The 26,373-nt window shown below is 40.2% G+C and overlaps 2 protein-coding genes across 3 annotated transcripts; one reads left to right on the top strand and one right to left on the bottom strand.

Annotated features, from left to right (window-relative positions):
• The first annotated feature begins 573 nt into the window (after positions 1–573).
• Positions 574–14,623, top strand: LOC103436758 (decapping 5-like protein). Of its 2 annotated transcripts, none has more exons than XR_011581889.1 (7): positions 574–885; positions 2,055–2,155; positions 3,018–3,089; positions 3,217–4,071; positions 13,569–13,722; positions 13,859–13,966; positions 14,074–14,623. XR_011581889.1 is itself a non-coding variant. In XM_029104365.2 (7 exons), exons 1-7 carry the CDS (start codon positions 756–758, stop codon positions 14,221–14,223), a joined length of 1,611 nt encoding a protein of 536 aa, XP_028960198.2. In that variant the 5' UTR covers positions 625–755; the 3' UTR covers positions 14,224–14,623. The 2 variants fall into 2 exon arrangements, 1 of the variants encoding a protein (XP_028960198.2); XM_029104365.2 differs by having other exon boundaries at positions 625–885; positions 13,569–13,763.
• A 35-nt stretch (positions 14,624–14,658) lies between these two features.
• Positions 14,659–17,174, bottom strand: LOC103436755 (protein MODIFYING WALL LIGNIN-2). Its single transcript, XM_008375206.4, has 3 exons — positions 16,812–17,174; positions 16,438–16,685; positions 14,659–15,030 (listed from the first exon to the last, which is right to left on the bottom strand). Exons 1-3 carry the CDS (start codon positions 16,914–16,916, stop codon positions 14,781–14,783), a joined length of 603 nt encoding a protein of 200 aa, XP_008373428.3. The 5' UTR covers positions 16,917–17,174; the 3' UTR covers positions 14,659–14,780.
• Between the last annotated feature and the right edge of the window lie 9,199 nt (positions 17,175–26,373).

Genomic DNA, 26,373 nt, shown 5'->3' on the forward strand with positions numbered 1-26,373 from the left:
TAAATAAACAGTTTGTAATGCTTTTATTGACTCCAACCATTTTTATAAAGTTTAGTTATTAAACGATCTCATATTTATTGATTTTTGCTAGACAAACCATTTTTATTAAGGTTCAGTTATTTCTTTCCTCTGCAAATATGACACGCATAAATCGAGAAATCATCCAAATTTTTTGATAAAAAAAAAAAATCTTAATGAAACACTTTCGGTACTGTTCATTTTTAACGAAAATGACATTTTAACCTTAAAAAATCAATCATGATACTATTCACTTACACATTTATTTTGTCATTTTAGTTAAAACTAAAGTTTTTGAAGATTTTTTGTTAGTATTCTTAAAAAAAGAATTAATGTTTTTATTTCTTATGTCAAAAAAGTTGCCTAATTAGAATTACTCAGCAAAAATTATATGAGAAGTGTTATTGGCACTCTAAAAATCTCATTCTACACTCTTTACAATTGTATTTTTCTTTCTTAATATAGAAAGTTTAGAATATAGAATGAGATTTTTAGAGTACTAATAGCAATTCCTAATTATATTTACAAAGTGATTCACAAGTTCGGCAAGGAAATACCGAAATAGAATAACAAACTACCCCCAAGGTTTTGGGCGCTTTTAAACCAACCTTTCACAATTCGCAGGAAAGGAGAGAGAGAGAGAGAGAGAGAGAGAGAGAGAGAGAGACAAAGCCCTAACCCTAATTCGAAAAAACAGCAACGGCTCTGAGAAAAACTTCATTTCATTTCCCTCGTCAATGGCGTCGACTGAATCTGGGGAATCGTACATCGGCAGCCTCATCACTCTAATCTCCAAGTACGAGATACGTTACGAAGGCGTTCTCTACTTCCTCAGCGTCCAAGACTCCTCCATCGGCCTCAAAAACGGTGCGTCTCGCGCTTCCATTTCTTCCTATATCTGCAATCTCCGCACATTTATACACACATATGTAATCTGTGTATGTATATGTATATATGTGCATTTGGTTGATTCGATGCCCATTTGAATCCGTACTCGTGGATTGCCTAGGGTTTAGGTTTTTCGGTCCCCAAATCTCTCTATGCATGTAAGTATACGATGTTTGGAAGCAAAATCTCATAACACACACACACACACACACACACACACACATATATATATATATATATATATATATGCATTGCAGCTAAGTTGTTGCAGTTTATGTCTCTCAGTCCTTAAGGACCATGGTTTGATTGATTGGTCAATGAATTCTTGCCACAAATTGTTTGGTTTGGAAATCTTTCTGTGAGGTTGAAGAAAACAGGTTTTGAAAGATCAATCCAGTCTAGTCGATTTATAATTGTAAAAAATTTTGATCTGCTATATGCTCGAGAAGAACGCGTTTGGAAATTGTCATTTGATGAAGATTGTATAGTTTTTCATCTAAGGTTAAATTATTCATCTGTTGGGGAGAGGTTTTCTGTGTTCATAACTTATGTTGGACTTGGTGATAATTCCATTTTAAGTTTGAAACATACATCCAGCTTTTGGACTCATTAAGTTGTTATTTGATATAGATGATCGAATTGTTTGAATGTTAAACAATCATTCATCTGGCAGAGAGAGAGAGAGGTAGATGTTTGCTATGTTCATTACTTATGTTGGAGTGAAATATAACCCCGTCATCAATTTGTGACATACCTCAATATACTGAATTGGATCTAATTTTCTTCCCCCTTGACCTCTTTTATAGTGAGTGGATGTATGAAAGTTATAGTACTAGGAGTTAAATTTGTTATTAATGTTCGGTTGGTTAACATTGTACAATGTTCATAAGGTTTCTATATAGTAATAGTCAAATATACACTAGGAGCGTTTGAAGTGAAATTTATCTTCTCTACTATGTCTACAACTTGTGTTCATATAGAACATATTACTGTTCTAAAAAATTTCACAAGTATTTACATCCTGTTTGTATTTTCTGACATGAAATTTTGCTAAAACAACTGTTTACATAGTTATAATTTGGTTTTTTGTCTTCTATAGTTGGGAAGTCAAATATTGTAAATGTATTAAGTTCTGTATGATGTTGCAGTTAGAGCATATGGAACAGAGGGGCGTAAGAAGGATGGCCCACAAGTTCCTCCAACTGATACGGTGTATGAGTATATTCTATTTAGAGCAACTGACATCAAGGTAAGAGGGAAACATTATATACTTGATTAACTGTTTAATCTTATCTTCTTTCTTTTATACTTTTATCGCTCCATATAAAGTTGTGTTGCTTTATTTTGGCTAGTTCTTGGTTCATGTTGCTAGGGACGAAACTATTATTATTTTTTACTTCGTATTTTTGTTTATTTCTAGTCTTCATTAGTAAATTTTCTTTATATCATAAAGAACAAGAAAAGAAGTATACAAAGAATAGAAAGTAGGGGGAAACAGAGATGAACATATGATAGAGATTGAAGAAGAGAAGAGAAATCAAAGAAACTAAGATTCATAAGATTAGTATAATTAACTATATAATAGGAGAAGAAAGTGTGGATCTTTGAACAAAATTGTGTTCCTTTATTAGTGTGGAAACTAAGAAACTTGTGCACACATGAATGATAAATCTATTGGAAAATTTTGGGGTATGAAGAAAGATTTGAGATAATAGTTTCTTTTCTGAAGCATGCAATATTCTGTGTGGCATTTTAATTGGTTTTTTTCTTTCTATATGTTGTATGTAAATCATTGGATGTGTCATCCTTTTTTTTCGCTTTTCATTGCTTTCAATATGTGTTGTGCCCTTTTGAGCTAGGGATCGCCTTTGAGTTTAATATCATCTTTTACCAGTTCTGCCCTCCTTTGTTCTATAAGTTTTCTTATGTGGCATGGAATGATACACACAGACATACATTTTTTTTGTTGTTCTAGAGAGGATTTTTATGAATGAGATCTCATTGGATGAAACCGTTCCTAGACTTTGTAAACAGATGAGTTTGCTGGGGTGATAAATTTTGTAGATTGCATCATACATGTACTAATAATTCTCTTGTTTTCACAATTGTAGGATTTACAAGTTAAGCCCCCCCCGTCATCTCAAAGAGAAGAACGCATTCACGAAGATCCTGCTATTATACAGGTATTGACATTTGGTTAAGTACCTGTGTGTACGATGCTCATACGTAAAAGTACATAGGCAATTATAATCTCTGTGAGTCAATTAGAAAATATGATTTCATATATTTAATTGATTTTTTTCTTTGCAGTCACACTATGCTGGGGCGCCTGTAAGTTCTCCACCATCAGCCTTAGTTGGAGGTAAAAGCTTGACAGAAACAACTCATTGGCAGGATACCCCTGCTTTGACTAGTAGAGGACAACATATTGGTGTATTGCCTTCTTATCATTATGGAACTGATGTTGGTCCATCAGGAAATACCTCTTCTACTCAACTTCCCAGTCCTCCAGCACTTTCTTTTCCAATGTATTGGCAAGGATACAATGGTGCATCACTTAATATGTCTGACCATCCACATAACCATATTCCTTTGCAGTCTTCATCTGCAATATCACATCCCTTGACAATGCAAAATAAGGCTCCTGGAAATCAGTCCTCTACAGATATTGGCATGGCAAATGGATCGGAATGTCTTACCCCCGTAATTTCTTCTTCTGCACCAACTTTTGTACATCCAAACTTTTCTGCCTCTGTTACTCCTGCAACTTTTTCTTCTCTTGGTATGCCTTCATCTTTGGCTTCACAGGTACCCTTACCATCTCATTCTACACCTCTAAATGCTAGCCGACTAACTATGCCTTTGTTTCCTTCACCTCGCCAAGACTTGGATATAAGTGAAACACAAATTGTTACAAAAGCTGTTTCTGATCCAGTACCAGTTCTACCTGCTCAATCCATGCCTTATCCAGGATCGTTTTCTGTGGGTTCTGATCTAGGTCCCTTGCTAACACCACCCCCATCTTTGTTAACTCCTGATCAATTGGCACCCTCTAGATCACACTTAGTGGGGGCTTTGATGCCAACCTCATCTAGTTCTATATCCATGATTCCTCCTCCCGCAACTCAAGCACCATTGTTGCCACTGCCCACTTCTACCCAACAGGTGAGATTGAAAGTAGCATTTTTTCATAAACTTTATGATAACTAAGTTTGTTTTTTTAATCCGCAATATTTTTTTGTTTTCCATTGCAAATGATTGTGTTTTTCAATGTACAAATATGGTGGCGATTTTCTAACAAAGGCTCTGTGAACTTCTGCGTCTTAGGTTTAGACCTGATGTTTATTCCATTTATGTGCTTTGGAACAATTGCCAAAGTGTCCTCTTAATTTAGTAATTGATAAGATATTTTCTTTTTGAACTCCGCCTATGTCTTACATGGCCGGTCCCAAGCCCGGATAAAGGAGGAGGGGGAGGGCGTCAGGTAGTCGACAGCCGGCACTCCATGATCACGTCGAATCCTTATGAAAATGAATCCAGAACAAAATCGCGCTAAAGCTAGGGCGTCACCCGTAAGTGGCGCGCTGTGTGGCCCGAGCACAGTGATAAGTGAGCAAGGGTCGCTGTATCTCCATCGGCACCCGGATGCAGTGTTAAATGAGCAAGGGGGCCATAGAAACTTCTTTTCGAACGACTCCACTCAAAGTTGTTTGGGAGCATATGCTCCTATCAACTTTACCCGGGACACACAAAAGAAGTACTTTGATCCTATTAGACGGGGGAGGGTGAAGAAGCTAGGACAGAAGGGTAGAGTTCAAGAGAGAAAAATGCGTTTAGGAACGTGGAATATAGGAACCTTAACGGGAAAATCTATGGAAGTAGTGGAAGTTATGGTGAGGAGAAGGATAAATATTATGTGCCTACAAGAAACTAAGTGGGTTGGTAGTAAGGCAAAGGATCTAGAAAACTCAGGGTTTAAACTTTGGTATTCGGGCACAAATAGAACGAGAAACGGTGTTGGCATCATCGTGGACAAGACCTTGGTACAAGATGTTGTAGATATCAAGAGGGTAGGAGATAGAATCATGGCAATCAAGATTGTAATAGGACAAGAACTTATCAATGTGATTAGTGCGTACGCACCTCAAGTAGGGTTGGATACGAGTTCGAAGGAGAAATTTTGGGAAGATCTTGGAGACTTGGTGCAAGGAATTGCTCAGACGGAGAAGTTATTTATAGGAGGAGATTTAAATGGACACGTGGGCAGGGAGACAGGCAACTATGGAGGTTTTCATGGTGGCCATGGTTTTGGGGAGAGAAACGAGGATGGGGAAGCTATCTTGGATTTTGCAATGGCATATGATCTCTTCTTAGCCAATACCTTCTTTAAGAAGAGAGAAGAACATGTGATCACCTACAAGAGTGGGTCGTCAAAAACACAAATAGATTTTCTTCTAATGAGGAAAGGGGATCGTATAACTTGTAAGGATTGCAAAGTTATACCAGGAGAGAGCGTGGCTAATCAACATCGCTTGTTGGTGATGGATGTACATATCAAAAGAGTAAGACAAAAGAACAAGACTTGGAAGTGCCCAAGAACTAGATGGTGGAATCTAAAAGAAGAAAAACAAGCCATTTTCAAAGAGAAGGTAATCACCCAATGTGTGTGGGATAGAGAGGGGGAAGCTAGCCAAATGTGGGATTCCATGGCTAGTTGTATCCGAAAAGTAGCAAAAGAGGTATTAGGAGAGTCCAAGGGCTTTGCCCCACACCAAAAGGAATCTTGGTGGTGGAATGAGGAGGTACAAACAAAGGTGAAGGCTAAGAAGGAATGTTGTAAAGCCTTATACAAGGAGAGGACCGATGAAAATGGTGAAAGGTATAGAAAAGCGAAGCAAGAGGCGAAGAAAGCTGTCAGAGAAGCTAAGTTAGCGGCTTACGACGATATGTATAAACGACTAGATACCAAAGAAGGAGAGTTGGATATCTATAAACTAGCTAGAGCAAGGGAAAAGAAGACAAGGGACCTAAACCAAGTGAGGTGCATCAAGGATGAGGATGGAAAGGTTCTTGCTACAGAGAACGCGGTTAAAGACAGATGGAGAGGTTATTTTCATAATCTTTTCAATGAAGGACATGAAAGGAGTGCTTCTTTAGGGGAGTTGAGTAACTCAGAAGAGTGTAGAAACTACTCCTTTTATCGTCGAATCCGGAAGGAAGAAGTGGTTGTAGCTTTGAAGAAGATGAAGCATAGAAAAGCAATAGGCCCAGACGATATACCAATCGAAGTGTGGAAAGTTTTGGGAGAGACAGGTATAACATGGCTCACTGACCTTTTCAATAGGATTTTGAAAACGAAGAAGATGCCAAATGAGTGGCGAACGAGCACTTTGGTGCCTATCTACAAGAATAAGGGCGACGTACAAAATTGCATGAACTATAGGGGTATTAAGCTAATGAGTCATACAATGAAGCTCTGGGAGAGAGTCATTGAGCATAGATTGAGGCAAGAGACACGGGTTTCGGACAACCAATTCGGGTTCATGCCAGGGCGCTCAACCATGGAGGCAATCTATCTCTTACGAAGATTGATGGAAAGATATAGAGATGGGAAAAAGGATTTACACATGGTCTTTATAGATTTGGAAAAAGCGTATGATAGGGTCCCAAGAGACATTCTTTGGAGGATTTTAGAGAAGAAAGGAGTACGAGTAGCATATATCCAAGCTATAAAGGATATGTATGAAGGAGCAAAGACTGCCGTAAGAACTCATGAAGGACAAACCGAAAGCTTTCCCATAACTGTAGGATTACATCAAGGCTCATCCTTAAGTCCTTACCTTTTTGCGTTGGTAATGGATGAGTTAACAGGACATATTCAAGATGATATTCCTTGGTGTATGCTTTTCGCAGACGATATAGTGTTGATAGATGAAACTCAGGAAGGGGTAAATGCAAAGCTTAACCTTTGGAGAGAAGTGTTGGAATCTAAAGGTCTTCGCCTAAGCCGATCAAAGACAGAATATATGGAGTGCAAGTTCAGTGCAAATGGAGGCCAAAACGAGTTAGGGGTGAGGATCGGAGATCAAGAAATACCAAAGAGCGACCGTTTTCGTTACCTAGGATCTATCTTGCAAAAGAACGGAGAATTAGATGGAGATCTCAACCATAGAATACAAGCTGGATGGATGAAGTGGAAGAGTGCATCCGGCGTGTTGTGTGACCGCCGTATGCCACTGAAGCTCAAGGGAAAATTTTATAGGACGGCAATAAGGCCGGCGATGCTGTATGGCACAGAATGTTGGGCGGTGAAACATCAACACGTACACAAAATGGGTGTAGCGGAGATGAGGATGCTTCGTTGGATGTGTGGGCACACGAGAAAGGATAAGATTAGGAATGAGGATATCCGGGGTAAAGTAGGAGTAGCCGAAATTGAAGGAAAGATGAGAGAAAATCGGTTACGGTGGTTTGGACATGTGCAAAGAAGGCCTACTGACGCTCCGATTAGAAGATGCGACTATGGGACAGAGGTTCAGGGCCGAAGGGGTAGAGGAAGACCTAGGAAAACTTTGGAAGAGACTCTAAGAAAAGACTTAGAGTACTTGGATCTAACGAAGGACATGACACAGGATCGAGCACAATGGCGTTCTAAGATTCATATAGCCGATCCCACTCAGTGACTTGGATTTTCCAAGTCTCCAACCAAGAAGTTTTCCTCACTCGGGAAATTAAGGGAACACTACCCCAACCTACATGCTCCACTCAGAAAGCTTCAACATACAAGCTTCAACAAAAGAAAATTCAAAGAACTTAGCGAAGAAGGCTTTGGTGTATTTAACACAATACGTTGAAATGAAGGAAAGCTTATTTATTGATATCCCCGATAAGCTACAAATATGTACATATACATGAGTCAAAATAAACACACAAGAGGGAGCCTTCACAAAGGTTGCTTAGGAGAAGTCTCAGCAGTCGGTAGAGCCCCAGAAAGAGAAGGCACCGGAGGGGGATCATTTGGAGTCTCAGTACTGGACAGAACCCTAGGAGGAGGAGGCATCAGAGGTTGATCATTTGGAGCTTCATTACGCGGTACAGCCCCAGAAGACGAAGGCAATAAATGCCTTTGGAACAAACCCACAAATCTCTGATGATCAAGTAAAACCTGACCATCAGTTTCCTTCATCTGGTCAAGCTTCCTCTTCATGTTTGTAGCATAGTCATGTGCGAGCCGGTGCAACTGTTTATTCTCATGCTTGAGCCCTCTAATCTCCTGTTTGAGACTCATCACTTCAGCCGCCAATGATTCAACTTGGCGGGTTCGAGCAAATAGGCGTTGGGCCATATTAGACACAGAACCTGCACACTGAACACTGAGAGCCAGCGAATCCTTAACAGCTAACTCATCAGACCGTTTGGAAAGTAGTCTGTTATCTTTGGGAGTGAGAAGGTTCCTGGCCACCACCGCAGCGGTCATATCATTCTTCATCACGGAATCCCCAACGGTAAGAGGACCAGTTTGGGAGACGAAGGATGGGCGCCATATGTTGTCTGGAGAAGGCGGGGCTGCCTCTTCAACAAGGTTCAAGTCAAAACGACGGTCGGAGGGGCCAGACATTTTCAAATGTGTTGAAGAGAGAAGAGGTCGGACAAATCAAGATATTAGAAGTGCAAGAATGAAGCTTCTACTGGTGGAGATTCAAGTGTGCTTTGGAACTTAATGCCAGCCTCTATAAAAATCTGCACTCGACGGAGCTTCAGAAATCAAAGAGGCGCCTGCTCAGAAATCGAAGAGGCGTTTGCTTTCTCAAAAGTTGGGCTGCTTAGAGATCACGAGGGTTGATCTCAGAAATCGAAGAGCCGTTTGCTTTCTCAAAAGTTGGGCTGCTCAAAGACCACGAAGGCCGATCTCAGAAATCGAAGAGGCGCTCGCTTTCTCAAAAGCTGGGCTCCCTAGAGACCACGAGGGCCGATCTCAGAAATCGAAGAGGCACCTACTTTTCCAGCCTTGTCAGCACCTGTCACACGCACACTCAGCTTTGCGGAAATTATGGGCATTCTGTCAAAGACTTCTGGGGAAGTAGAAAACACATGAATCTTACTGTTCAATCACCCACTTCCCACACGCAACAATAGCTCATGGGTACCACAGATAACTTTGCCAAAGTTCTCTGCCAAAGTTGAGCACGTGAAGCTTGCAGCTCCCACTACATCGCTCTGACCAAGAAGGGTAAAAGAATAGCAAAGAAACAGCACTAACAAAGTTTAGACCCATAAATTTTGAAGGTCTAGCTACCATATTATTACCCACAAGGGTAAAGGAACAGTACCACTGCTGGATAATTGGAAAGTCCATGTATGTCAACCTCTGTGCTTCGTGGCAAGGTAGACTAGCAAACATGCCCAACCTTTACTAACATTCGAGAAAACACTCCCAATAAGATTGCTTGCTCCAAAATCGAAGAGGCACCGTCCTCCGAATCTAAAGAGCCAGACTCCTAACATGACTACTTTCTTAAAAATCGAAGAGCGGGTAAAGGAACAGTACCATTGCTGGATAATTGGAAAGTCCCTGTGTGTCAACCTCTGTGCTTCGTGGCAAGGTAGACTAGCAAACATGCCCAACCTTTACTCACATTCGAGAAAACACTCCCAACAAGATTGCTTGCTCCAAAATCGAAGAGGCACCACCCTCCGAATCTCAAGAGCCACTCTCCCAACATGATTACTTTCTCAAAAATCGAAGAGACACTGCTCCCCGAATCTCGAGAGCCAGACCCCCAGCATGATTGCTTTCTCAAAAATCGGTGAGGCACCGTTCTCCGAATCAATCGAAGAGGCGCTCGCTTTCTCAAAAGCTGGGCTGCTCAGAGACCACGAGGGCCGATCTCAGAAATCGAAGAGGCACCTACTTTTCTAGCATTGTCAGCACCTGTCACACGCACACTCAGCTTTGCAGAAATTATGGGCATTTTGTCGAAGACTTCTGGTGAAGTAGAAAGCACATGAATCTTACTGTTCAATCACCCACTTCCCACACGCAACAATAACTCATGGGTACCACAGATCACTTTGCCAAAGTTCTCTGCCAAAGTTGAGCACGTGAAGCTTGCAGCTCCCACTACATCGCTCTGACCAAGAAAGGTAAAAGAATAGCAAAGAAACAGCACTAACAAAGTTTAGACACATAAATTTTGAAGGTCTAGCTACCATATTATTACCCACAAGGGTAAAGGAACAGTACCACTGCTGGATAATTGGAAAGTCCCTGTGTGTCAACCTCTGTGCTTCGTGGCAAGGTAGACTAGCAAACATGCCCAACCTTTACTCACATTCGAGAAAACAGTCCCAACAAGATTGCTTGCTCCAAAATCGAAGAGGCACCGTCTTCCGAATCTCGAGAGCCAGACTCCCAACATGACTACTTTCTCAAAATCGAAGAGAGGGTAAAGGAACAGTACCATTGCTGGATAATTGGAAAGTCCCTGTGTGTCAACCTTTGTGCTTCGTGGCAAGGTAGACTAGCAAACATGTCCAACCTTTACTCACATTCGAGACAACACTCCCAACAAGATTGCTTGCTCCAAAATCGAAGAGGCACCGCCTTCCGAATCTCGAGAGCCAGACTCCCAACATGATTACTTCCTCAAAAATCGAAGAGACACTGCTCTCCGAATCTCGAGAGTCAGACCCCCAGCATGATTGCTTTCTCAAAAATCGAAGAGGCATCGTTCTCCGAATCTCGAGAGCCAGATACCACAGACCACTTTTTCAAAGTGCTCTGACAGAGTTAAAACATGTGAAACTGGCAGCTCCCACTACCGTGCTATGACCAAGCAGGGTAAAGGAATAGCATTACTACTTGTTGTTAGGGAGACTCCTATATATGTCGACCTCCATCCCCAACGGACAGGCAGACCTGCAAAAATGCTCAACCCTTCATCATATCTGAGAGGGCACTCCCAACAAAGCCTTTCGAAATATTCAGCTTTCTTTCCCCCCGATAATACCTCTGCAAACAAGCTATACTAGAGCAAGAATATCTCATATCATCAGGGTTAAAAGCAAGAGTATCTCATATCATGCTTTTTCCCTGTTTTTTCTTTTGGCCTTGTTTTTACCTGCAAGACAAGGAGAAAGAGAGCAATCAGTCAGTACTTGGAATCAAGCTTCCAGCCAGGAATTGACTGCCTGGAACCCCTTACCTGATTACTTACCTGGCATTGCTCTCGAGTACTCATCTTCATCATCTTATGTTTCCAGGGAAGATTCCGCATCTGCTTGAGGAACAGATAGGGCAAGTGCGAAGGATACAAGGAAGCATGTGGAGACAAGCGTAACAGCACACGTGCCGATACATCCATTACTCTGTCAAAAGCAAAAGTATCCCATATCAGCAGGGTGGAACGTACTCTAGATTTGATGGACTTGTTTTGACCCTCAAATTCTTCAGTCGGCCTTATACTCTGGAGGAAACCAGAAAACCCTCCAGCTCAGTTCAAGAATAAGCCTGTGGAAAGTTACTTCTTCAAAAGCAAAAGTATCTCATATCATCTCTTCTCATTTTTCTTCTCTTTATCCTTCATGCTGCTGCAAGATGGGGAGAAGGTGAACAATCAGTCGGAGCTCTGATTGCTTACCTTGTCTGTCACCTCTTTCAGCAGACCCCCTAGCTCAGCGACTTGGGGGACTCCTACTACATGGTTTGTATCGCGCTTGACCAAGCCTGAAACTACAAGTAAGCTTCAAGTGAAATTGATACATTACCTTGTGCATCTCCACCAGTTAAAGATACCACCCCTGGATGGAGGAAGAGTACTTCCAGAGAAGATGCCACATCTACCTATGAGACAGATAAGGCAAGTCAAGACGACACCACACTCCGATACTTAGAAGTTTCGTGATTACGAGATCATTATCCCACAATATTTCGTAATGTCATTTGTACTAAATCATTCACTCGTACTCACTAAAGGAGAGCTTGAACCTATGTACTTGTGTAAACCCTTCACAATTAATGAGAACTCTTCTATTCCGTGGGCGTAGCCAATCTGGGTGAACCACGTACATCTTGTGTTTGCTTTCCTATCTCTATCCATTTATATACTTATCCACACTAATGACCGGAGCAATCTAGCGAAGATCACAAAAAGCGACCGTTTTCGTTACCTAGGATCTATCTTGCAAGAGAACGGAGAATTAGATGGAGATCTCAACCATAGAATACGAGCTGGATGGAAAGAGTGCATCCGGCGTGTTGTGTGACCGTCGTAGGCCACTGAAGCTCAAGGGAAAATTTTATAGGACGGCAATAAGGCCAGCGATGTTGTATGGCAGAGAATGTTGGGTGGTGAAGCATCAACACGTACACAAAATGGGTGTAGCGGAGATGAGGATGCTTCGTGGGATGTGTGGGCACACGAGAAAGGATAAGATTGGGAATGAGGATATCCGAGGTAAAGTAGGAGTAGCCGAAATTGTAGGAAAGATGAGAGAAAATCGGCTCTGGTGATTTGGACATGTGCAAAGAAGGCCGACTGACGCTCCGGTTCGAAGATGTGACTACGGGACAGAGGTTCAGGGCCGAAGGGGTAGAGGAAGACTTAGGAAAACTTTGGAAGAGACTCTAAGAAAAGACTTAGAGTACTTGGATCTAACGGAGGGCATGACACAAAACCGAGCGCAATGGCGTTCTAGGATTCATATAGCCGACCCCACTTAGTGGGAAAAGGCTTTGTTGTTGTTGTTGTTGTATAAGATATTTTCTTTTTGGGCCTTATACAGGGTGAGATGTTCCTAGGAAATTTTGACTATTAGAATTAAGAAAATGAGTGCTTTCACTTTTAAAAGAAAAAAAGAAAGAAAATGAGTACTTTTAGACTATCAAATGCTTTTAACTACTGTAAGTACGGTATAAATTCAAAAGTACTTAAATGCTGGTGTGGGTACGTGTCCACATGCTTGTAAAGATCTCACTAAGCTCTTGGCAGCATATATAACTTTAATGTTTGTTTGTGGTTTTGCTTGCTGGTGTGGGTGTGCGCACATTGCACTCATCTCTGCCATTGAGGGAGGGAAAGAAGGAATTTACAAGTTGAATTGTTTGTACTTGTATTGGGTGTGTGCATGCATGTCATGTGTGGAAGGGATGGATGGAAAAAATAAGTGATTTCTACTTTGAACCATGCTGCATTTGCTTTGCACTGTTTGAAACCTAGCTTTTGAAAATGATGTTTTACTGGATATCTCAGAAGTGTGCATTTGCATTCTGAATTACATATTGCTCTACGTGATGTAGATGTATGCACTTGAATAGTAATGGAAGCGTCTTGCACATTTTGAAGTGCATTTATGATCCTGTCGTCATGCTATTTTGCGTTTGGTATCTACATGGATTGTTACCCTTTTTGGGATTCCAATTTTATCAGTTAGCTTGATCATTGGTTGTGGTTTGAGGAAAATATGCATGTCATTTTCCATGCTTATCTTATTGAAAATATGAATAGAAGCAGAAGCATATTCTGATTATCTTTAGTTCTAGCTGTTTATCCTATTGGAAATAAGAATGGAAACGGAAGGGTATTCTGGTTATCCTTAGTTCTAGCTGTTTCCTGGATAAAATAGGACTTCTGGTAAAATTTTCATTGTTTTATGTTTTGCAGTCTCCATACTCTACACAGTTCACCGAGGAGTTTGATTTTCTAGCGATGAACGAGAAGTTTAAGAAGGATGAAGTGTGGGGATACCTAGGACAGGACAAACAAAGACATTCAACAGAAAGAGTGGATGACAGTGGAACTAGTGGAACTGGTCAATGTTTGGATGAGAAAGAAGGTGGGCTGGTACACAACACAAAGGTAGGACACGGATTTTGTATATACTGGATGGTTTAGCGGTTGAATGCAAATGTTGAGCTTGGAATTAATCATTTTTCTTTTTTTGTTTCATCCAGCCTGCATATAACAAGGATGAGTTCTTTGACACAATTTCATGTAGTTCAGTCAACCGTGGAGGAAGAAACGGACATAGGTTTTCTGAGAGAATGAAGCATGATACTGAGGTTTGCCACTCTATTTTATTTGTTTTTTGGTTGAATATTAAATCAGAAAGTGATCGTAAGTTGCTGTTGGGTGATATATTAATTTAGTTTTAATATTTCTGCCCCAGACATTTGGCAATTTCCAGCAGAGATCTAATCTTGGTTATGGTGGTTATGCTTCTGGGCGTGGTGGGAATTACCGGGGTCCATATCAGTGGGGAAGGGGTTATGGATATGGCTATGGAGGGAGGGGACGCGGTGGCAACATGCCCTTCTAATGCTGGATCGTGTTTCAATGTTCACTTGAGGTCTATGGTTCTCCTTAGCTTCCTTTTACCTCCTCGTTCTTGAAATGAGCATCGAATCCCAAAGGTAAATGTGTGGACATCTTGAGACTTTCTTGTTTTTTAGAGGAGTTTTAGAACTACCACCAACCGGACTGGTTCATGCCTTTTTAGTGCCCATGAGCTGGCCTTTTTGTGCAAATATTGTCCATGATACAATTGGTAAAAAGAGAAATCAAATTCTGGTGTGGTTGTGCCTCTCTCTCTCTCGTCACCTCACAATCTCCAGCATTAGCTTGGGTTTGGTTTTGTGCTTGTGTCTATATGTGTAATAGTTGAAACTGTATACATCTGTGTTTGACTACAATTTTATATCCATCTTGTTCTGCTCTAACTTTTGATTAGAAGCTTTGACACAAAAAAAAAACAAAAAAACAAAAGCTTTTTATTAGAAGCGATATTTCTATTCTCAGCTAGACTAGGGGGAGGGGGAGGGAGAGGGGGAGGGTTCGAACGCGGACTGTAGTGGGTGAAGAGAAATTTCTTATCTATTATGGCAGTCCACTACTTGTGCTTTGGTCTTTTACTTTAAAGCCATCTTCAACTCGGCTCCTCGTCGCGGTGACGATGATTAGGGCGAGTGTGCAACCGATTGCAATGAGGATGAGTATCCCTGAACCAATATAGATTCCCTGTCTAACCAAGTAGCATTCCCCATCCAGCCATCCTCGTCCGTACGGTTGCTCTCTGCTCATGCTAGTTGCCGTGCTCAGCAATGTCCCCCCTATTACAAAGCTCATCCTGCAAGCGCAACAATTGTCAATGGTCATTCAAAATTTACTATTTTAATCGGCATTTTGCACATATCAGATCTTAGTGGTTCTGAGATCGAGTCTGACTTCCATCTTCTTGGGAATTATTAGTGTTTGTACCTTATTTCACCAACCCTAAAACTATCAAGCACCGATCAACTATATATGTTGGGAGACCTACTGAAGAGTTCGTACCGAGACACCATTGCCGAAGCAAATGAGTCTCTCTAACTAGGAGTTCAATTACAATGCGACAATGTGTCAACACCAGAATAAAGTCCTTAAGAGTCCCACATCGACCGTGGAAGACAACAGGATACTCTAGATAAGCTTCATCTGTTCTAACATTCCTTAATCAACTTTATATTTTACTAATGACAATTATACTTGAACCCTTGCATTATGTAAACACTCTATTATTAATGAGAATTCCTCTACTCTTGTAGACGTAGCCAAATTTAAGATGAACTACATACACCTTGTGCATACTTTTTTTTATTTATCTTTAGTCTCTTTACATATCATCTACATTTGATGACCAAAACACCCTTACGAAGGTCGCTCCTTAACACTTTATGTTGTTCTGAAGTTAATCCGATTTGTGCAACAACGACTAATATTATTATAATAATTTTTTTTTTAAATATTGTCACCCCTCAAAACTACTTCAGTTTACATGACCCACATCGAGAAGTACTATTATGGCCTTTTATCTCATTTTGAACTTCTCATTTTCTTATTACAGTGTTGCACGATGATTTAAATCGAATCAACCTCAAAAATCAACTATGTCAATCAATCAAATATTATGCAGCGGAACCATGGCAATTAAGATTTCAATACGCAGCAACACTATGATAAAAGAAAATAATGGACCTAACAACCGTAACTTCGGCAAGTTAATTGACTGGGTAGGCGACTTCTAAATGATATCTTTTGACAAAAAAGAGACGTTTGGTTGATTTTTGGCATCTTTATTGACTAAGAAAGTAGACGTTTATTATGATCTTACAATATTACAGTATGCGAAGGAGAGCCAAGAAAATAAAACTAGAATGTTCGAATGAGAAGGTTGGTAGACATTCGAAATTTTAAACTATTTATAACTCTGTTTATTTAATTTGACAGATAACGATTATTGACACTCAAAAAACACGTCATCCTAAACTTGTTGTGTACAAAATCACAAGAGAAAACTTGTACATAAAAGAGTATCAGACGATATTTTCGAAGTAATAGAGTGGCGTAAATAATTATTTAGTCCAGTAAAACGGAGCACAGAGAAGTGTTGAGTTTGAAACTCTAGCGGTCAGCTATATTTTAATAGATTGCGTGGAAAAGATCCAAGTAATTAACTGTAAACAAAGAAGGGAAATTGAGGAGATTGAACACCTACCAAGAAATGGACAAAAGAGCCATCGAAACCGTCGGTCTTTTGGCTTTGGAGCTGGTGGTTGTAGTAGTGGTAGAAGACGTACCCTTCATCTTCTTCTTCTTCTCATCTCTTGAACAAACATAACTGCAAAAAATCAAATTTCCGACCATCTGGGCAGCAAGCAAACATATCAAGGCTGCAACTCCGAACCCAAATGCCTGACTTTCTGGCAAATAACACATTCTTCCCAGCAACTTGAGCTCATCGTCCTGCAAAATTAAACCCCAGAATTAATCAAGAAATTAACCCCTAATTAAATTAAGCAGTAACCATTCATTGTCATGATCAAACCGTATGTGTTCTGTATGTATGTGTGTGTGTATGTACGTACGTACCTTCGTTCGCTTAATCTCGGCGGCTATGCATGAAACGAAGGAGACGATGCCAAGGGAGGCAACTACAAGAAGAGTTAACGCCATCTCATATTGATGTTTCGCCATGAGAGTCGAGAAGGCTGCTCGAAACAAAAAGAGGCAGAGGAGGAGGAGGAGGCCGAGGTGGAGCCACGGAAGAGGAGGAGGAGGAGGAGACGGAGATTATACAAAAGGACATGGAAAAGTAGAGTGGTGGTGGGCTTTGGGTAGCGTTAGGTGTTAGAGACAGACAGTAGGTACCGGTCTTGCTCTGTAGTCGTTGAGACTTTCTTGCAACAAGTCTTTGATTGCTTGGAAGGAGAGGTACCCATTCCAAAACGTATTTGGATGAATTTGGAATATTTTCCAAACTTTGGACCGGACAAAACAACCCATTAATTTTTTTATTTTTAGAAAGGCTTCTTTAATCAGATATGCATCTCATCAAAGATTTGAAGAAATAAAAGGCATTTGCTGCTGCCACTTAGTAATATTGTCTAGTGATATTCCTCTTCATTTGTAAGTGAGAGATTCTTAGGTTCGATTCTCACTAAAAAGGGATTTGAACCACATTATTGCTAGCCCTTAGTAATATCGTTTGTTAAAAAAAAAAAAATTATTGACCATTTTTCACACTTTTATTTTTAATTAAATGAATAAAAAAGTAAAATAAATTATGAGACGAAAATCTCTTAATCCGACCTAAGATCTCTCACTTACAAGTGAAGAGGAATAACACTAGACTGTAATACTAGGTGACTTAATTATTGTTATTATCATTATCGAGTATAAATTGGGGAACAGTTGGTGGTGTTGGGTTAATGCAAAGTGCACTCTTGAAATTTTAGAAATAAGTGAGAGTATAATGGGGGAGGAAAAACCCATTATGACTCCAGCACCCGGAATCCAAATATTATCTAAATGTAATAAATCCAATTTCTCTAAATTTCATAGTAGGATTCCAAATTTCACATAGATCCCACCAACTTTTTCACTCTTAATATTCGTAAACATTGAAGTACTCTATAATTGAAATTCACTTTCGCGTTTTGATTAAGATTACTTTTATGTAAACGTGCCGTTTATGGTGATGGTAATATTTATTTAGACTTATAAGTTGTTCCAAGTTTTAAATCTTGTGGCTTGGCTTGAGATAATACGTAAATTGAAAGATATAAACTTGACCTATATATAGTTATTTATGCAAGTTTTGTGGCATTATTTTTTTGGGTGTTTTTCCAAGGAAATATATTTTTTATATGTGGTATACAAGACTCATTTGACTTTTATCACAAACGATTATGCTCCAAGTCAAATAAGAATTTACCCCTTATAAGAAAAGAAAATAGAATAAGAGACGACTTGGACTATCTCTATCTCTCACTGGTCACTAGTGTACGGTTGGGATCCACTGTCTGTAGAACCGCACTTCAGTTGGATGGACTAGAATTCTCTATTTGGAAGCACTGATGCTTCCACCGCTTGAGGTTGCTTTCATTATTCCTTTAAGTTTCTTCAAGTTTTCCTTTCCACCCACATGAATGACGATACGATTTAATATTTTATTTGAACAGTAACGGATTCGGGATTCAAATAATAGGGGTTTAGTGTTAAGGTCCAAATTTTTTTAATAAAAACACAGCGCGAAGTGCGCCAAAATATATCAGTTTTTTCGATGACGCATTTTGTCGAATATTTGGTGGTTTTGTTGTTGTCAACTAAACATTGTTTGTTATGTAATATTAACAAATATCGATATATGCCGAAACAATTTCATGAATGTTGTTGATAGAATTTATCGGGTGCTCTCGGCACAACCTGCTGACATATGTTTAGCATATGTTACATCAAACACTGGTTGGTTCATAATTGACCCATATCATTCAAAAGTCTTTGGAAAACATTAGCATGCATTTTCCGAACTCTAAATGATCCTGGGATCATCTTTGTGTCAGTGTACATTCGCCACTGTGTTTGAACTTGATGCATAATTATAATTGACTGATTGCATATTTGTTAAGTAGAAATCGTTGAAATAAAGAAAGATAAAGTGCATAACCCACAGTTGGCAAATTGAAAGTGAAAAGAAGAAAAATTTATGCGTTTTCAGTTGGGAGGATGAGAACTTTTTTATATTCCATTAAGGTGTTTGCTAAAGAGAGTTGCGAAAGTAGCTCTAAGATATAAGGTCAAAACTGGTATTGTGAGGATTATAATGGGCAACACACATAAGGGGAGGCCCAAAACCAAGAGGCCATAGCCAACCCAAAACCAAAAGTGAGATCACAATGCCGAACTAGCTTTATTATTTTGGTTTGAAAACTAAAAACAATTATCAAGCAGGTTTTTAATTTAAAAAAAAATAAACTGAAAAAAAAAAATGATCATCAAACGATCCATTAGCTTGCTACGTAAGTGTTTTCCCTAATTAAGCAGGATGGTTGTTGACGAGAATTTTTGCCATTGTTGAATTGTAACCACCAAGCCACGAATTTGGCTTGATGGAATGAAAAATTGATGCACGCCACAAATTTGACCCTTAACTAGATGACTATTTGACCAAGCAAGGAACCTCCTCTTTGTTTAAGTACTTCAACTCCCTTTGGGGTCAAGGGTGGTTAAGATTGATCTATGCATTTTATTGATTTTCTGGCCTATAGATGAAAATAAATGTATGAGGAATTAATTCAAGAATGTAGAGTGTGAGAATATAAAGAATGACAATAAAATAATAAGAAAGTAAGTACATAAAGTTTACACATACTCAATTTGAATACAAGATAATTAAAGGTGCTTAAACTAATAAAATTAAAGCAAAAAACTTACTTGAATCTATGAACTGAAAAGTAAATTAGTGTAAATAAAACTGTAGACATTGAAATTTTGGTGAAATAAGTATTGACAATTGTATTAAAATTACAACCCCCATTCATTTCACCTACATCATACGCTCACTTCACATACATCACACAGTCATCCCACCTACAACATCCACTTACTTCACCAAACAAATGGATGGTGGTGATTCATTCTCAAAGCCTATAAATAGGCTTCTCCATCAAGCAATAAGGAGGATTTTTTAAATACATTTTCTCTACTCTCAAATTGGAAGAGAATTCACACCACACCAAAGCCTTGAAACCTCAAAACTCTAAAACTCTTAAGCAAATCCCGAAGAATCAAGAAATCCCTCTTTGTTCTTCGTCAAAGTCCTCCTTCAAGATCAAGCCCCGACGGTCCTTGAAGAAAGTGTTCGTCATTCATCATCTGTTCATCCTAAAGATCAAGCCTTGACGGCCCTTTGGATCAACAACATCAATAAATCTACCCATTACAAAGATAGAATCAAAGGCTAAATTTGTAGAAGAGATTGTAACCCCTAAATCATTAATATAAATATTATTTTGTATACGTGTTCTTGTCTCGTTCATCGCAAGAATTCCTGTGTTTACAAATTTGGCATGCCCAATGAGACCTTTCTCTACCTCTCATCTCTATCTTTGAATCCGCAAAAAGCACAAATGGCATCAAAGAAGGCTCAAGTTGTTCTTGTAACCAATGCAAGGAACAAGAGCGTCATCGCTGCAGGTGGTGTCACTTCAGGCATCATAACTCAAAGCAAGGCAAGGGCTCTTTCTGCTACCTCTTCCACCCTTGCATCAACTCCGCTGAAGGAACAAAAGCACTCGAGGCACGAACCTGTGATCACCCTGGCCTCGCTAAGGGCGCCAAGGGAGGAAAGCCGAAGGAAGTGCTCTGGTTCTATGCTTTCCGATGCCGACTTAAGCGGCAGCTCAGCCATGCAAGTCATGACCACTGGAGCGACTTCAATCGATGAGCTGCTGGCTCATATGAATGAAGCGATCGCAAGGCTAACACGAATTGTGGAAGAAAAAGACTCACAAATCATTGCACTCGTTAACCAATTAGAGGCGCAGCAAAACAATAAACCCGACCTAAAGGGAAATCTACTAAAAAGAGAAGTTGGCGAAGAAGATGAGGCTCTGGTGGAGAAAGCCGATGTGAAGCTGGAGCCGGACCAAGCAGCGGCACTCATGGGATCTCTTTCTATCCAGCAGCTGCAGGAGATGATCGCCAGCATCATTAAGGCGTAGTACGAAGGAAGTTCACATGACTCTATACTATACTCAAAGCCTTACTCCAAAAAGATTGACGCTTTGAAGATGCTGAGGGGTTATCAACCGCCAAAGTTCATGCAATTTGGTGGAAAGGGAAACCCAAAGCAACACGTCGCCCATTTCATTGAGACTTAGAAAAACGCGGGGACAGAAGGAGATTACCTCGCCAAACAGTTTGTACGCTCGCTGAAAGGAAATGCTTTTGAGTGGTACATAGACCTGGAGCCTGAGTCAATCAACAGCTAGGAGCAATTGGAAAGGGAATTCCTCAACCGCTTTTACAGCACCCACCGCACTATGAGCATGGTAGAGTTGACGAACACGAAGCAATTGAGGGATGAGCCAGTCATGAACTACATCAACCGATGACGTAATCTAAGCCTCGACTGCAAGGACAGGCTCTCGGAGATCTCTTCAATCGAGATATGTGTCCAAGGCATGCAATGAGGGTTACATTATATCCTTCAAGGCATCAAGCCATGGACCTTTGAAGAGTTAGCCACCCGTGCCCACGACATGGAGATGAGCATTGCTCACTATGAAAAGAAAGAGCCAATCACCAACTTCAAGAAGGACAAGGTGTTTGCCCCAAATGTAGATAAAACTGGGAAGAAGCCCGCCAAGGAAGCTTTTACTATCAACACTGCGCCCATCAAGACCTCATCCGAGCCTATCAAGATCTCCTCCAAAACCAAAGCAAAGAAGATAAAGAGAGGTGAGCCTCCTCGCACCCAAGACAGGTACGAAAGCACCTTGAGGGAATTGAAGCAGAAGGCGTACCCTTTTCCTGACTCAGACATGGATGCAATGTTAGACAACTTGCTGGAAAAGAAGGTGATTGAGTTACCATAATGTAAGCGCCCTGAAGAAATCAATCGCGTGAACGATCCTAGGTACTGCAAGTACCATTGTATCGTGAGCCATCCTGTTGGCAAGTGCTTCGTCCTCAAAGAACTCACTATGAAGCTAGCGCAACAAGGGAAAATTGAGCTCGACCTCGAAGACACGGCCGCAACACATACTACTACAATTGCATTTGGATCCTTCGATCCTGTGCCTCTCCAAGCGATACCTGACCATTCCTATCAATGCTCAAGTTGCACGATACCTTCTGTGCAACCATCGTCGGGGGCAAACGAACAAGATGCACATACCAATGATAAAAAAGGATGGACATTGGTGACCTACAAAAAAACAAGGAAACCAAAACCACAAGCCATAAGACCAAAGGTAGAACAAGGGAGAAAGCACCGTCGCCGCAATAGTAGAAAGCCTAAAAAAAACATAAAAGCTGCTAAGCCAACGTATGCTGGGGAATCTATGGAGCAAGAGCCACGCATTCCTATCTTCTTGCACGAGTACTTCCCGGAGGACTTCTTCCAATAATGTACTATCACTGCATGTCACATGGTCGAAGTAGAAATGGAAGAGCCCTCAAAAGGCAAAGTTATCGCCACTAAGGGAGAAAAAACTCTCATGCTCAAAGAAGGTCTGCCAATACACTTTAGCATCAAGGAAGCGCTACGATTACCAAAGAAGATGCGAAGAACACTGGCAGCAGTCTTGGCAAGTCTTAACGATCACGAAGTGCAAGAAAGTAAGAACGAAGGCTTGAAGCTTCGACCACATGAATGTGCCACATGCTGTGCCGTCGAGGACGCAATCCACTTCACCGATGAAGACTTGTTGCTATGATCCAAGCCTCACAACCGTCTTCTCTTCGTCTCTGGGTACGTAAGGGAGCACAAAGTCAACCGCATGCTTGTGGATGGTGGATCAGCCATAAACATCATGCCAAAGTCAACAATGACTACAATCGGCATCAAGGCGGATGAACTGTCCCTAAGTCGTCTACTAATCCAAGGTTTTAATCAAGGAGGACAAAGGGTGATGGGCATGATCCGAGTGGAGATGTTGGTGAACACAAGTCAAGTACGATATTCCACGTGATTGATGCAAGAACTTCCTACGACTTGCTCTTAGGAAGGCCTTGGATCCATGCGAATGGAGTAGTACCGTCTACCCTTCACCAATGCTTAAAATTCTACCGAGAAGGAGTGAAGGTGATCTATGGCGACACCAAACCATTCATCGAAGCTGAATCACATTTTGCAGGCGCTAAGTTCTACATGGATGAAGACATGGTGCCCGAAGCTCTTCCGAAAAAGATCAAATCCATGGGCAAAGCAACACTTAAAATGAAGGAGTGGCAAGCCATGTCCAAGAAGCAAGAAGAAGAAGCTATGCCATTTTCAAGCAAGAACGATGATGAGCTTGCTAAACCTGCAACAACCAAAGGGAGCAAAACGCCCTCAAATGGATCAAACAAACCCGTCTTCCGATACATCCCGATGTCAAGAAGAAAGAATGGTCAATCCCATTCAAAACTGGAGCAAGCAAAGCCGATGCACAGCGGCATAGGGATAATGTAAAGTTGCTTAAGACGAATGCAATTTTGCCTCTCACACAGCCAAGCGACGCTAAGGTTGCAAGATTACCACAAGGCTTCGTAAAAGCTCTACCAAAAGGGGTAGAACCAAGCTTTCTCCCAACCAAGAAGACCGAAGAAGGTTTTGATCCAAACGCCTACAAACTCATGTCGAAAGCTGGGTACGATTTCACTTCTTCTTCGAATCCTGGAAAGAAGGTTTCAAACACCGTCAACAATAAAGAACATAACCTCACCGAGACTCAAAAGAAGTTGAAGAAGCATGGTTACGGAGTTAACAACAATAAAGCTGGACTTGGCTTCACTCTAAATGCACCCGTGAAGATTTCAAGCAAAGCGAAAAATGCTAGCACTCAACACATCAGCGTGAGCATTGAACAAGATCAAGAGGAGCCTAAATTCACCCCTCGAATGTCAGTCTTCAATAGGATGAATTGTTCAAGACCCAGAACGTCAGCACTTGATCGCATTGGTGGTCAAAACCGAACCTCCGTCTTCAAGAGGCTTAACAGGCCAACATCCCAAAGCTCTGTTTTTGAAAGGTTATCAAAACCTAAGGAGCAAAGCAACACGGCTAGCTCTCCTCCTCGCCAGTCAATTTTAGAAAGACTTAAAGACAACAAGAAGTTTTCTGGAAATAAGGAGACAACGTCAAAGGAAGAAAAGCTCGACAGGCTAGCAGAAAAAGGCAATATTCGAAGCTCAATTCCTTCAAGGATGAAGCGTCAAGCAATCTTGGAGGTTGACGCAAATGGACCATTGAAAGTAAGAAGGCGCACCATCATCCACACTGGACAATCTTCATGCCAACAAACCCAAGAGGACGACACTGAAGAGGAAGTCCAAGATGTCTTCCATATCATGATCCAAGAAGGCAAAGAAGACGAGATCCCAAAAGAAGATGTCACTGCTGTGCCACCACAACTTGAGGATGAGGGGCAAGCCACGGTTGACGATCTCAAGGAGCTCAATTTAGGCACAAAAGAGGAGCAGAAACCTATCTTCGTAAGTGCATTGCTAAGTGCGGATGATAAGCTCATATTTATATATACTTTACATCAAATTCACTTGTCTTTTCTTAGTTAGTTCCTTATATTTTTAAGCTATTTACTTTGTTTTTGTGTTTTCTAGGATTTTTCAAGCAAAGAAAAGAAAAATAGCACAAATTGGATATTAAGTAACAAATTCGTCAAAACTGCCTGTGCAGGTCAGCTGATTTTGGAAGCAAGTTGTGAACAACTCAAAATGAATTAGAGAATGAACCTCATATGCTTGGAAAGCTATGGATGTTTATTTTCTGGAGCATTTCGTGGATTGTTAATATCATTTTTGTAGAAGACGTTATGACCGTTTTAACATTGAAAGGTTCACAAGAGACTGGGCAGTTTGTAACTGTGATGAAAGGAAAAAACCCATAAATCTAGCAACTAAAATTGATGCAGCCAAGAACAAGCCAGCTGATACCTATTCAAATATAAGAGGAAATGAAAATAAAGATGAGGATTAAGTGGGAGTAATTGGCATAAAGGCTACCCAAAGAGTTACAATTGTTTTACCATTTCCTCTCACTTATTGTCATCACTAAATGGCTGTTAGTGGGGTGAGTTATGGAGCAGAAATAGGGCAGCAAGCATGGGCATAAAGGCTGTAGGTTGCAGCGGCAAAAAGGGAGTTTTTTGGAGAAATAATTTAGAAAAAAAAATGAAAAGAAGGCTGCAGGTGCAGCGGAAAGGAAAAAAGAAAAGGCAAGGCATCAACGTTGGGGAAGGAAGGAAGGAAGGAGGAAATCTTGGCATTCTCTTCTCTCGGTTTTATCTTCTCAAACTCATGTCTTTCTTTTGGTTTTATTTGATAATATTGTGTAACTAAATTTTTAGTAGTTAGGGGCTGTTTTGAAGCCCCGAATATGATTGCAAGTTTGTTATGACATTTTGTTTGAATTACTTTTATGAATGGATGAAAATTGGTTCACTACTTGTCTCATTGATGAATTCTTTATTTGTTTTCTATTGATGCATACGTAGTAAGCATATCTAGGATTCTAACGCTATGAATATGTGTGTGCCTGCCCTTGTCGAATGAGGACCTACATATGTTCTAGACTAGTACTTGTTAATTGCGATTAACATGTGAACCAATTTCTAGGATAAGTAAGACAATACCAGTACATACGATGCCTTGTGATGACTTAAACTCTTTTCATTCTTAATGATTTCTACTTGTTAAATCTATGAAAAAGCCATTCTAGATTGCATGCTAGGGACTAAGTTCAGTTGAAAACGCCATTCTCTTAACATACTACATAAGAAAGAGTAATAGGTTGAGTTTTAACATTGAGCCAACTTGAGCATCTTCATCCGGAAATAAAAGGAATTTGAATGAAACATAACATGTTTGCATGATTATTTGGTGGTGGATAGCAATTCCCCTAACTCGTTTTTCTTAATTTGTGAACTACTTAAAATTTGTTTCTGTCCTGTTTCTTTTCAATTTAATTTAATTTAATTTAATTTAAAATGTGTGTCTAGTGTCTTCATTTAAAATTTCGTAGAATTTAGATATGTGTAAGTCGGTCTAATAATTATTTTTCTGTGGCTGGTCAGTTTTTGTGACATTTTAAGTAGTGAGATAAAACAATCTTCTGCGGGAAAGACCCTTATTTTCATATGCTACAATTGACAAATCTTAGTGTTAATAAGGAAAATCAATAGGACATTTGTGTGCTACTTTGTGGTGTGCTTTTAATCCTATCAAATTTTTGGCGCCGTTGCCGGGGATTGTTATTTCTAATTACTTATTTCTCTATTGTTTTCTTTTCTTGTCTAATTAGTGTTTTTGTTTTTGTTTTTGTGTCAGGTACTCTTTGTAGTATATGCATACTCGAAGGTCCAAGAACTATCTCCCCTTGGATGATTACTCTTGGTACCGTCCGGCTGCGGACGTAAAAGTAAGCGCT

The sequence above is a fragment of the Malus domestica genome, chromosome 06, assembly GCF_042453785.1.
Source record: "Malus domestica chromosome 06, GDT2T_hap1".
Lineage (NCBI taxonomy): Eukaryota > Viridiplantae > Streptophyta > Magnoliopsida > Rosales > Rosaceae > Malus > Malus domestica.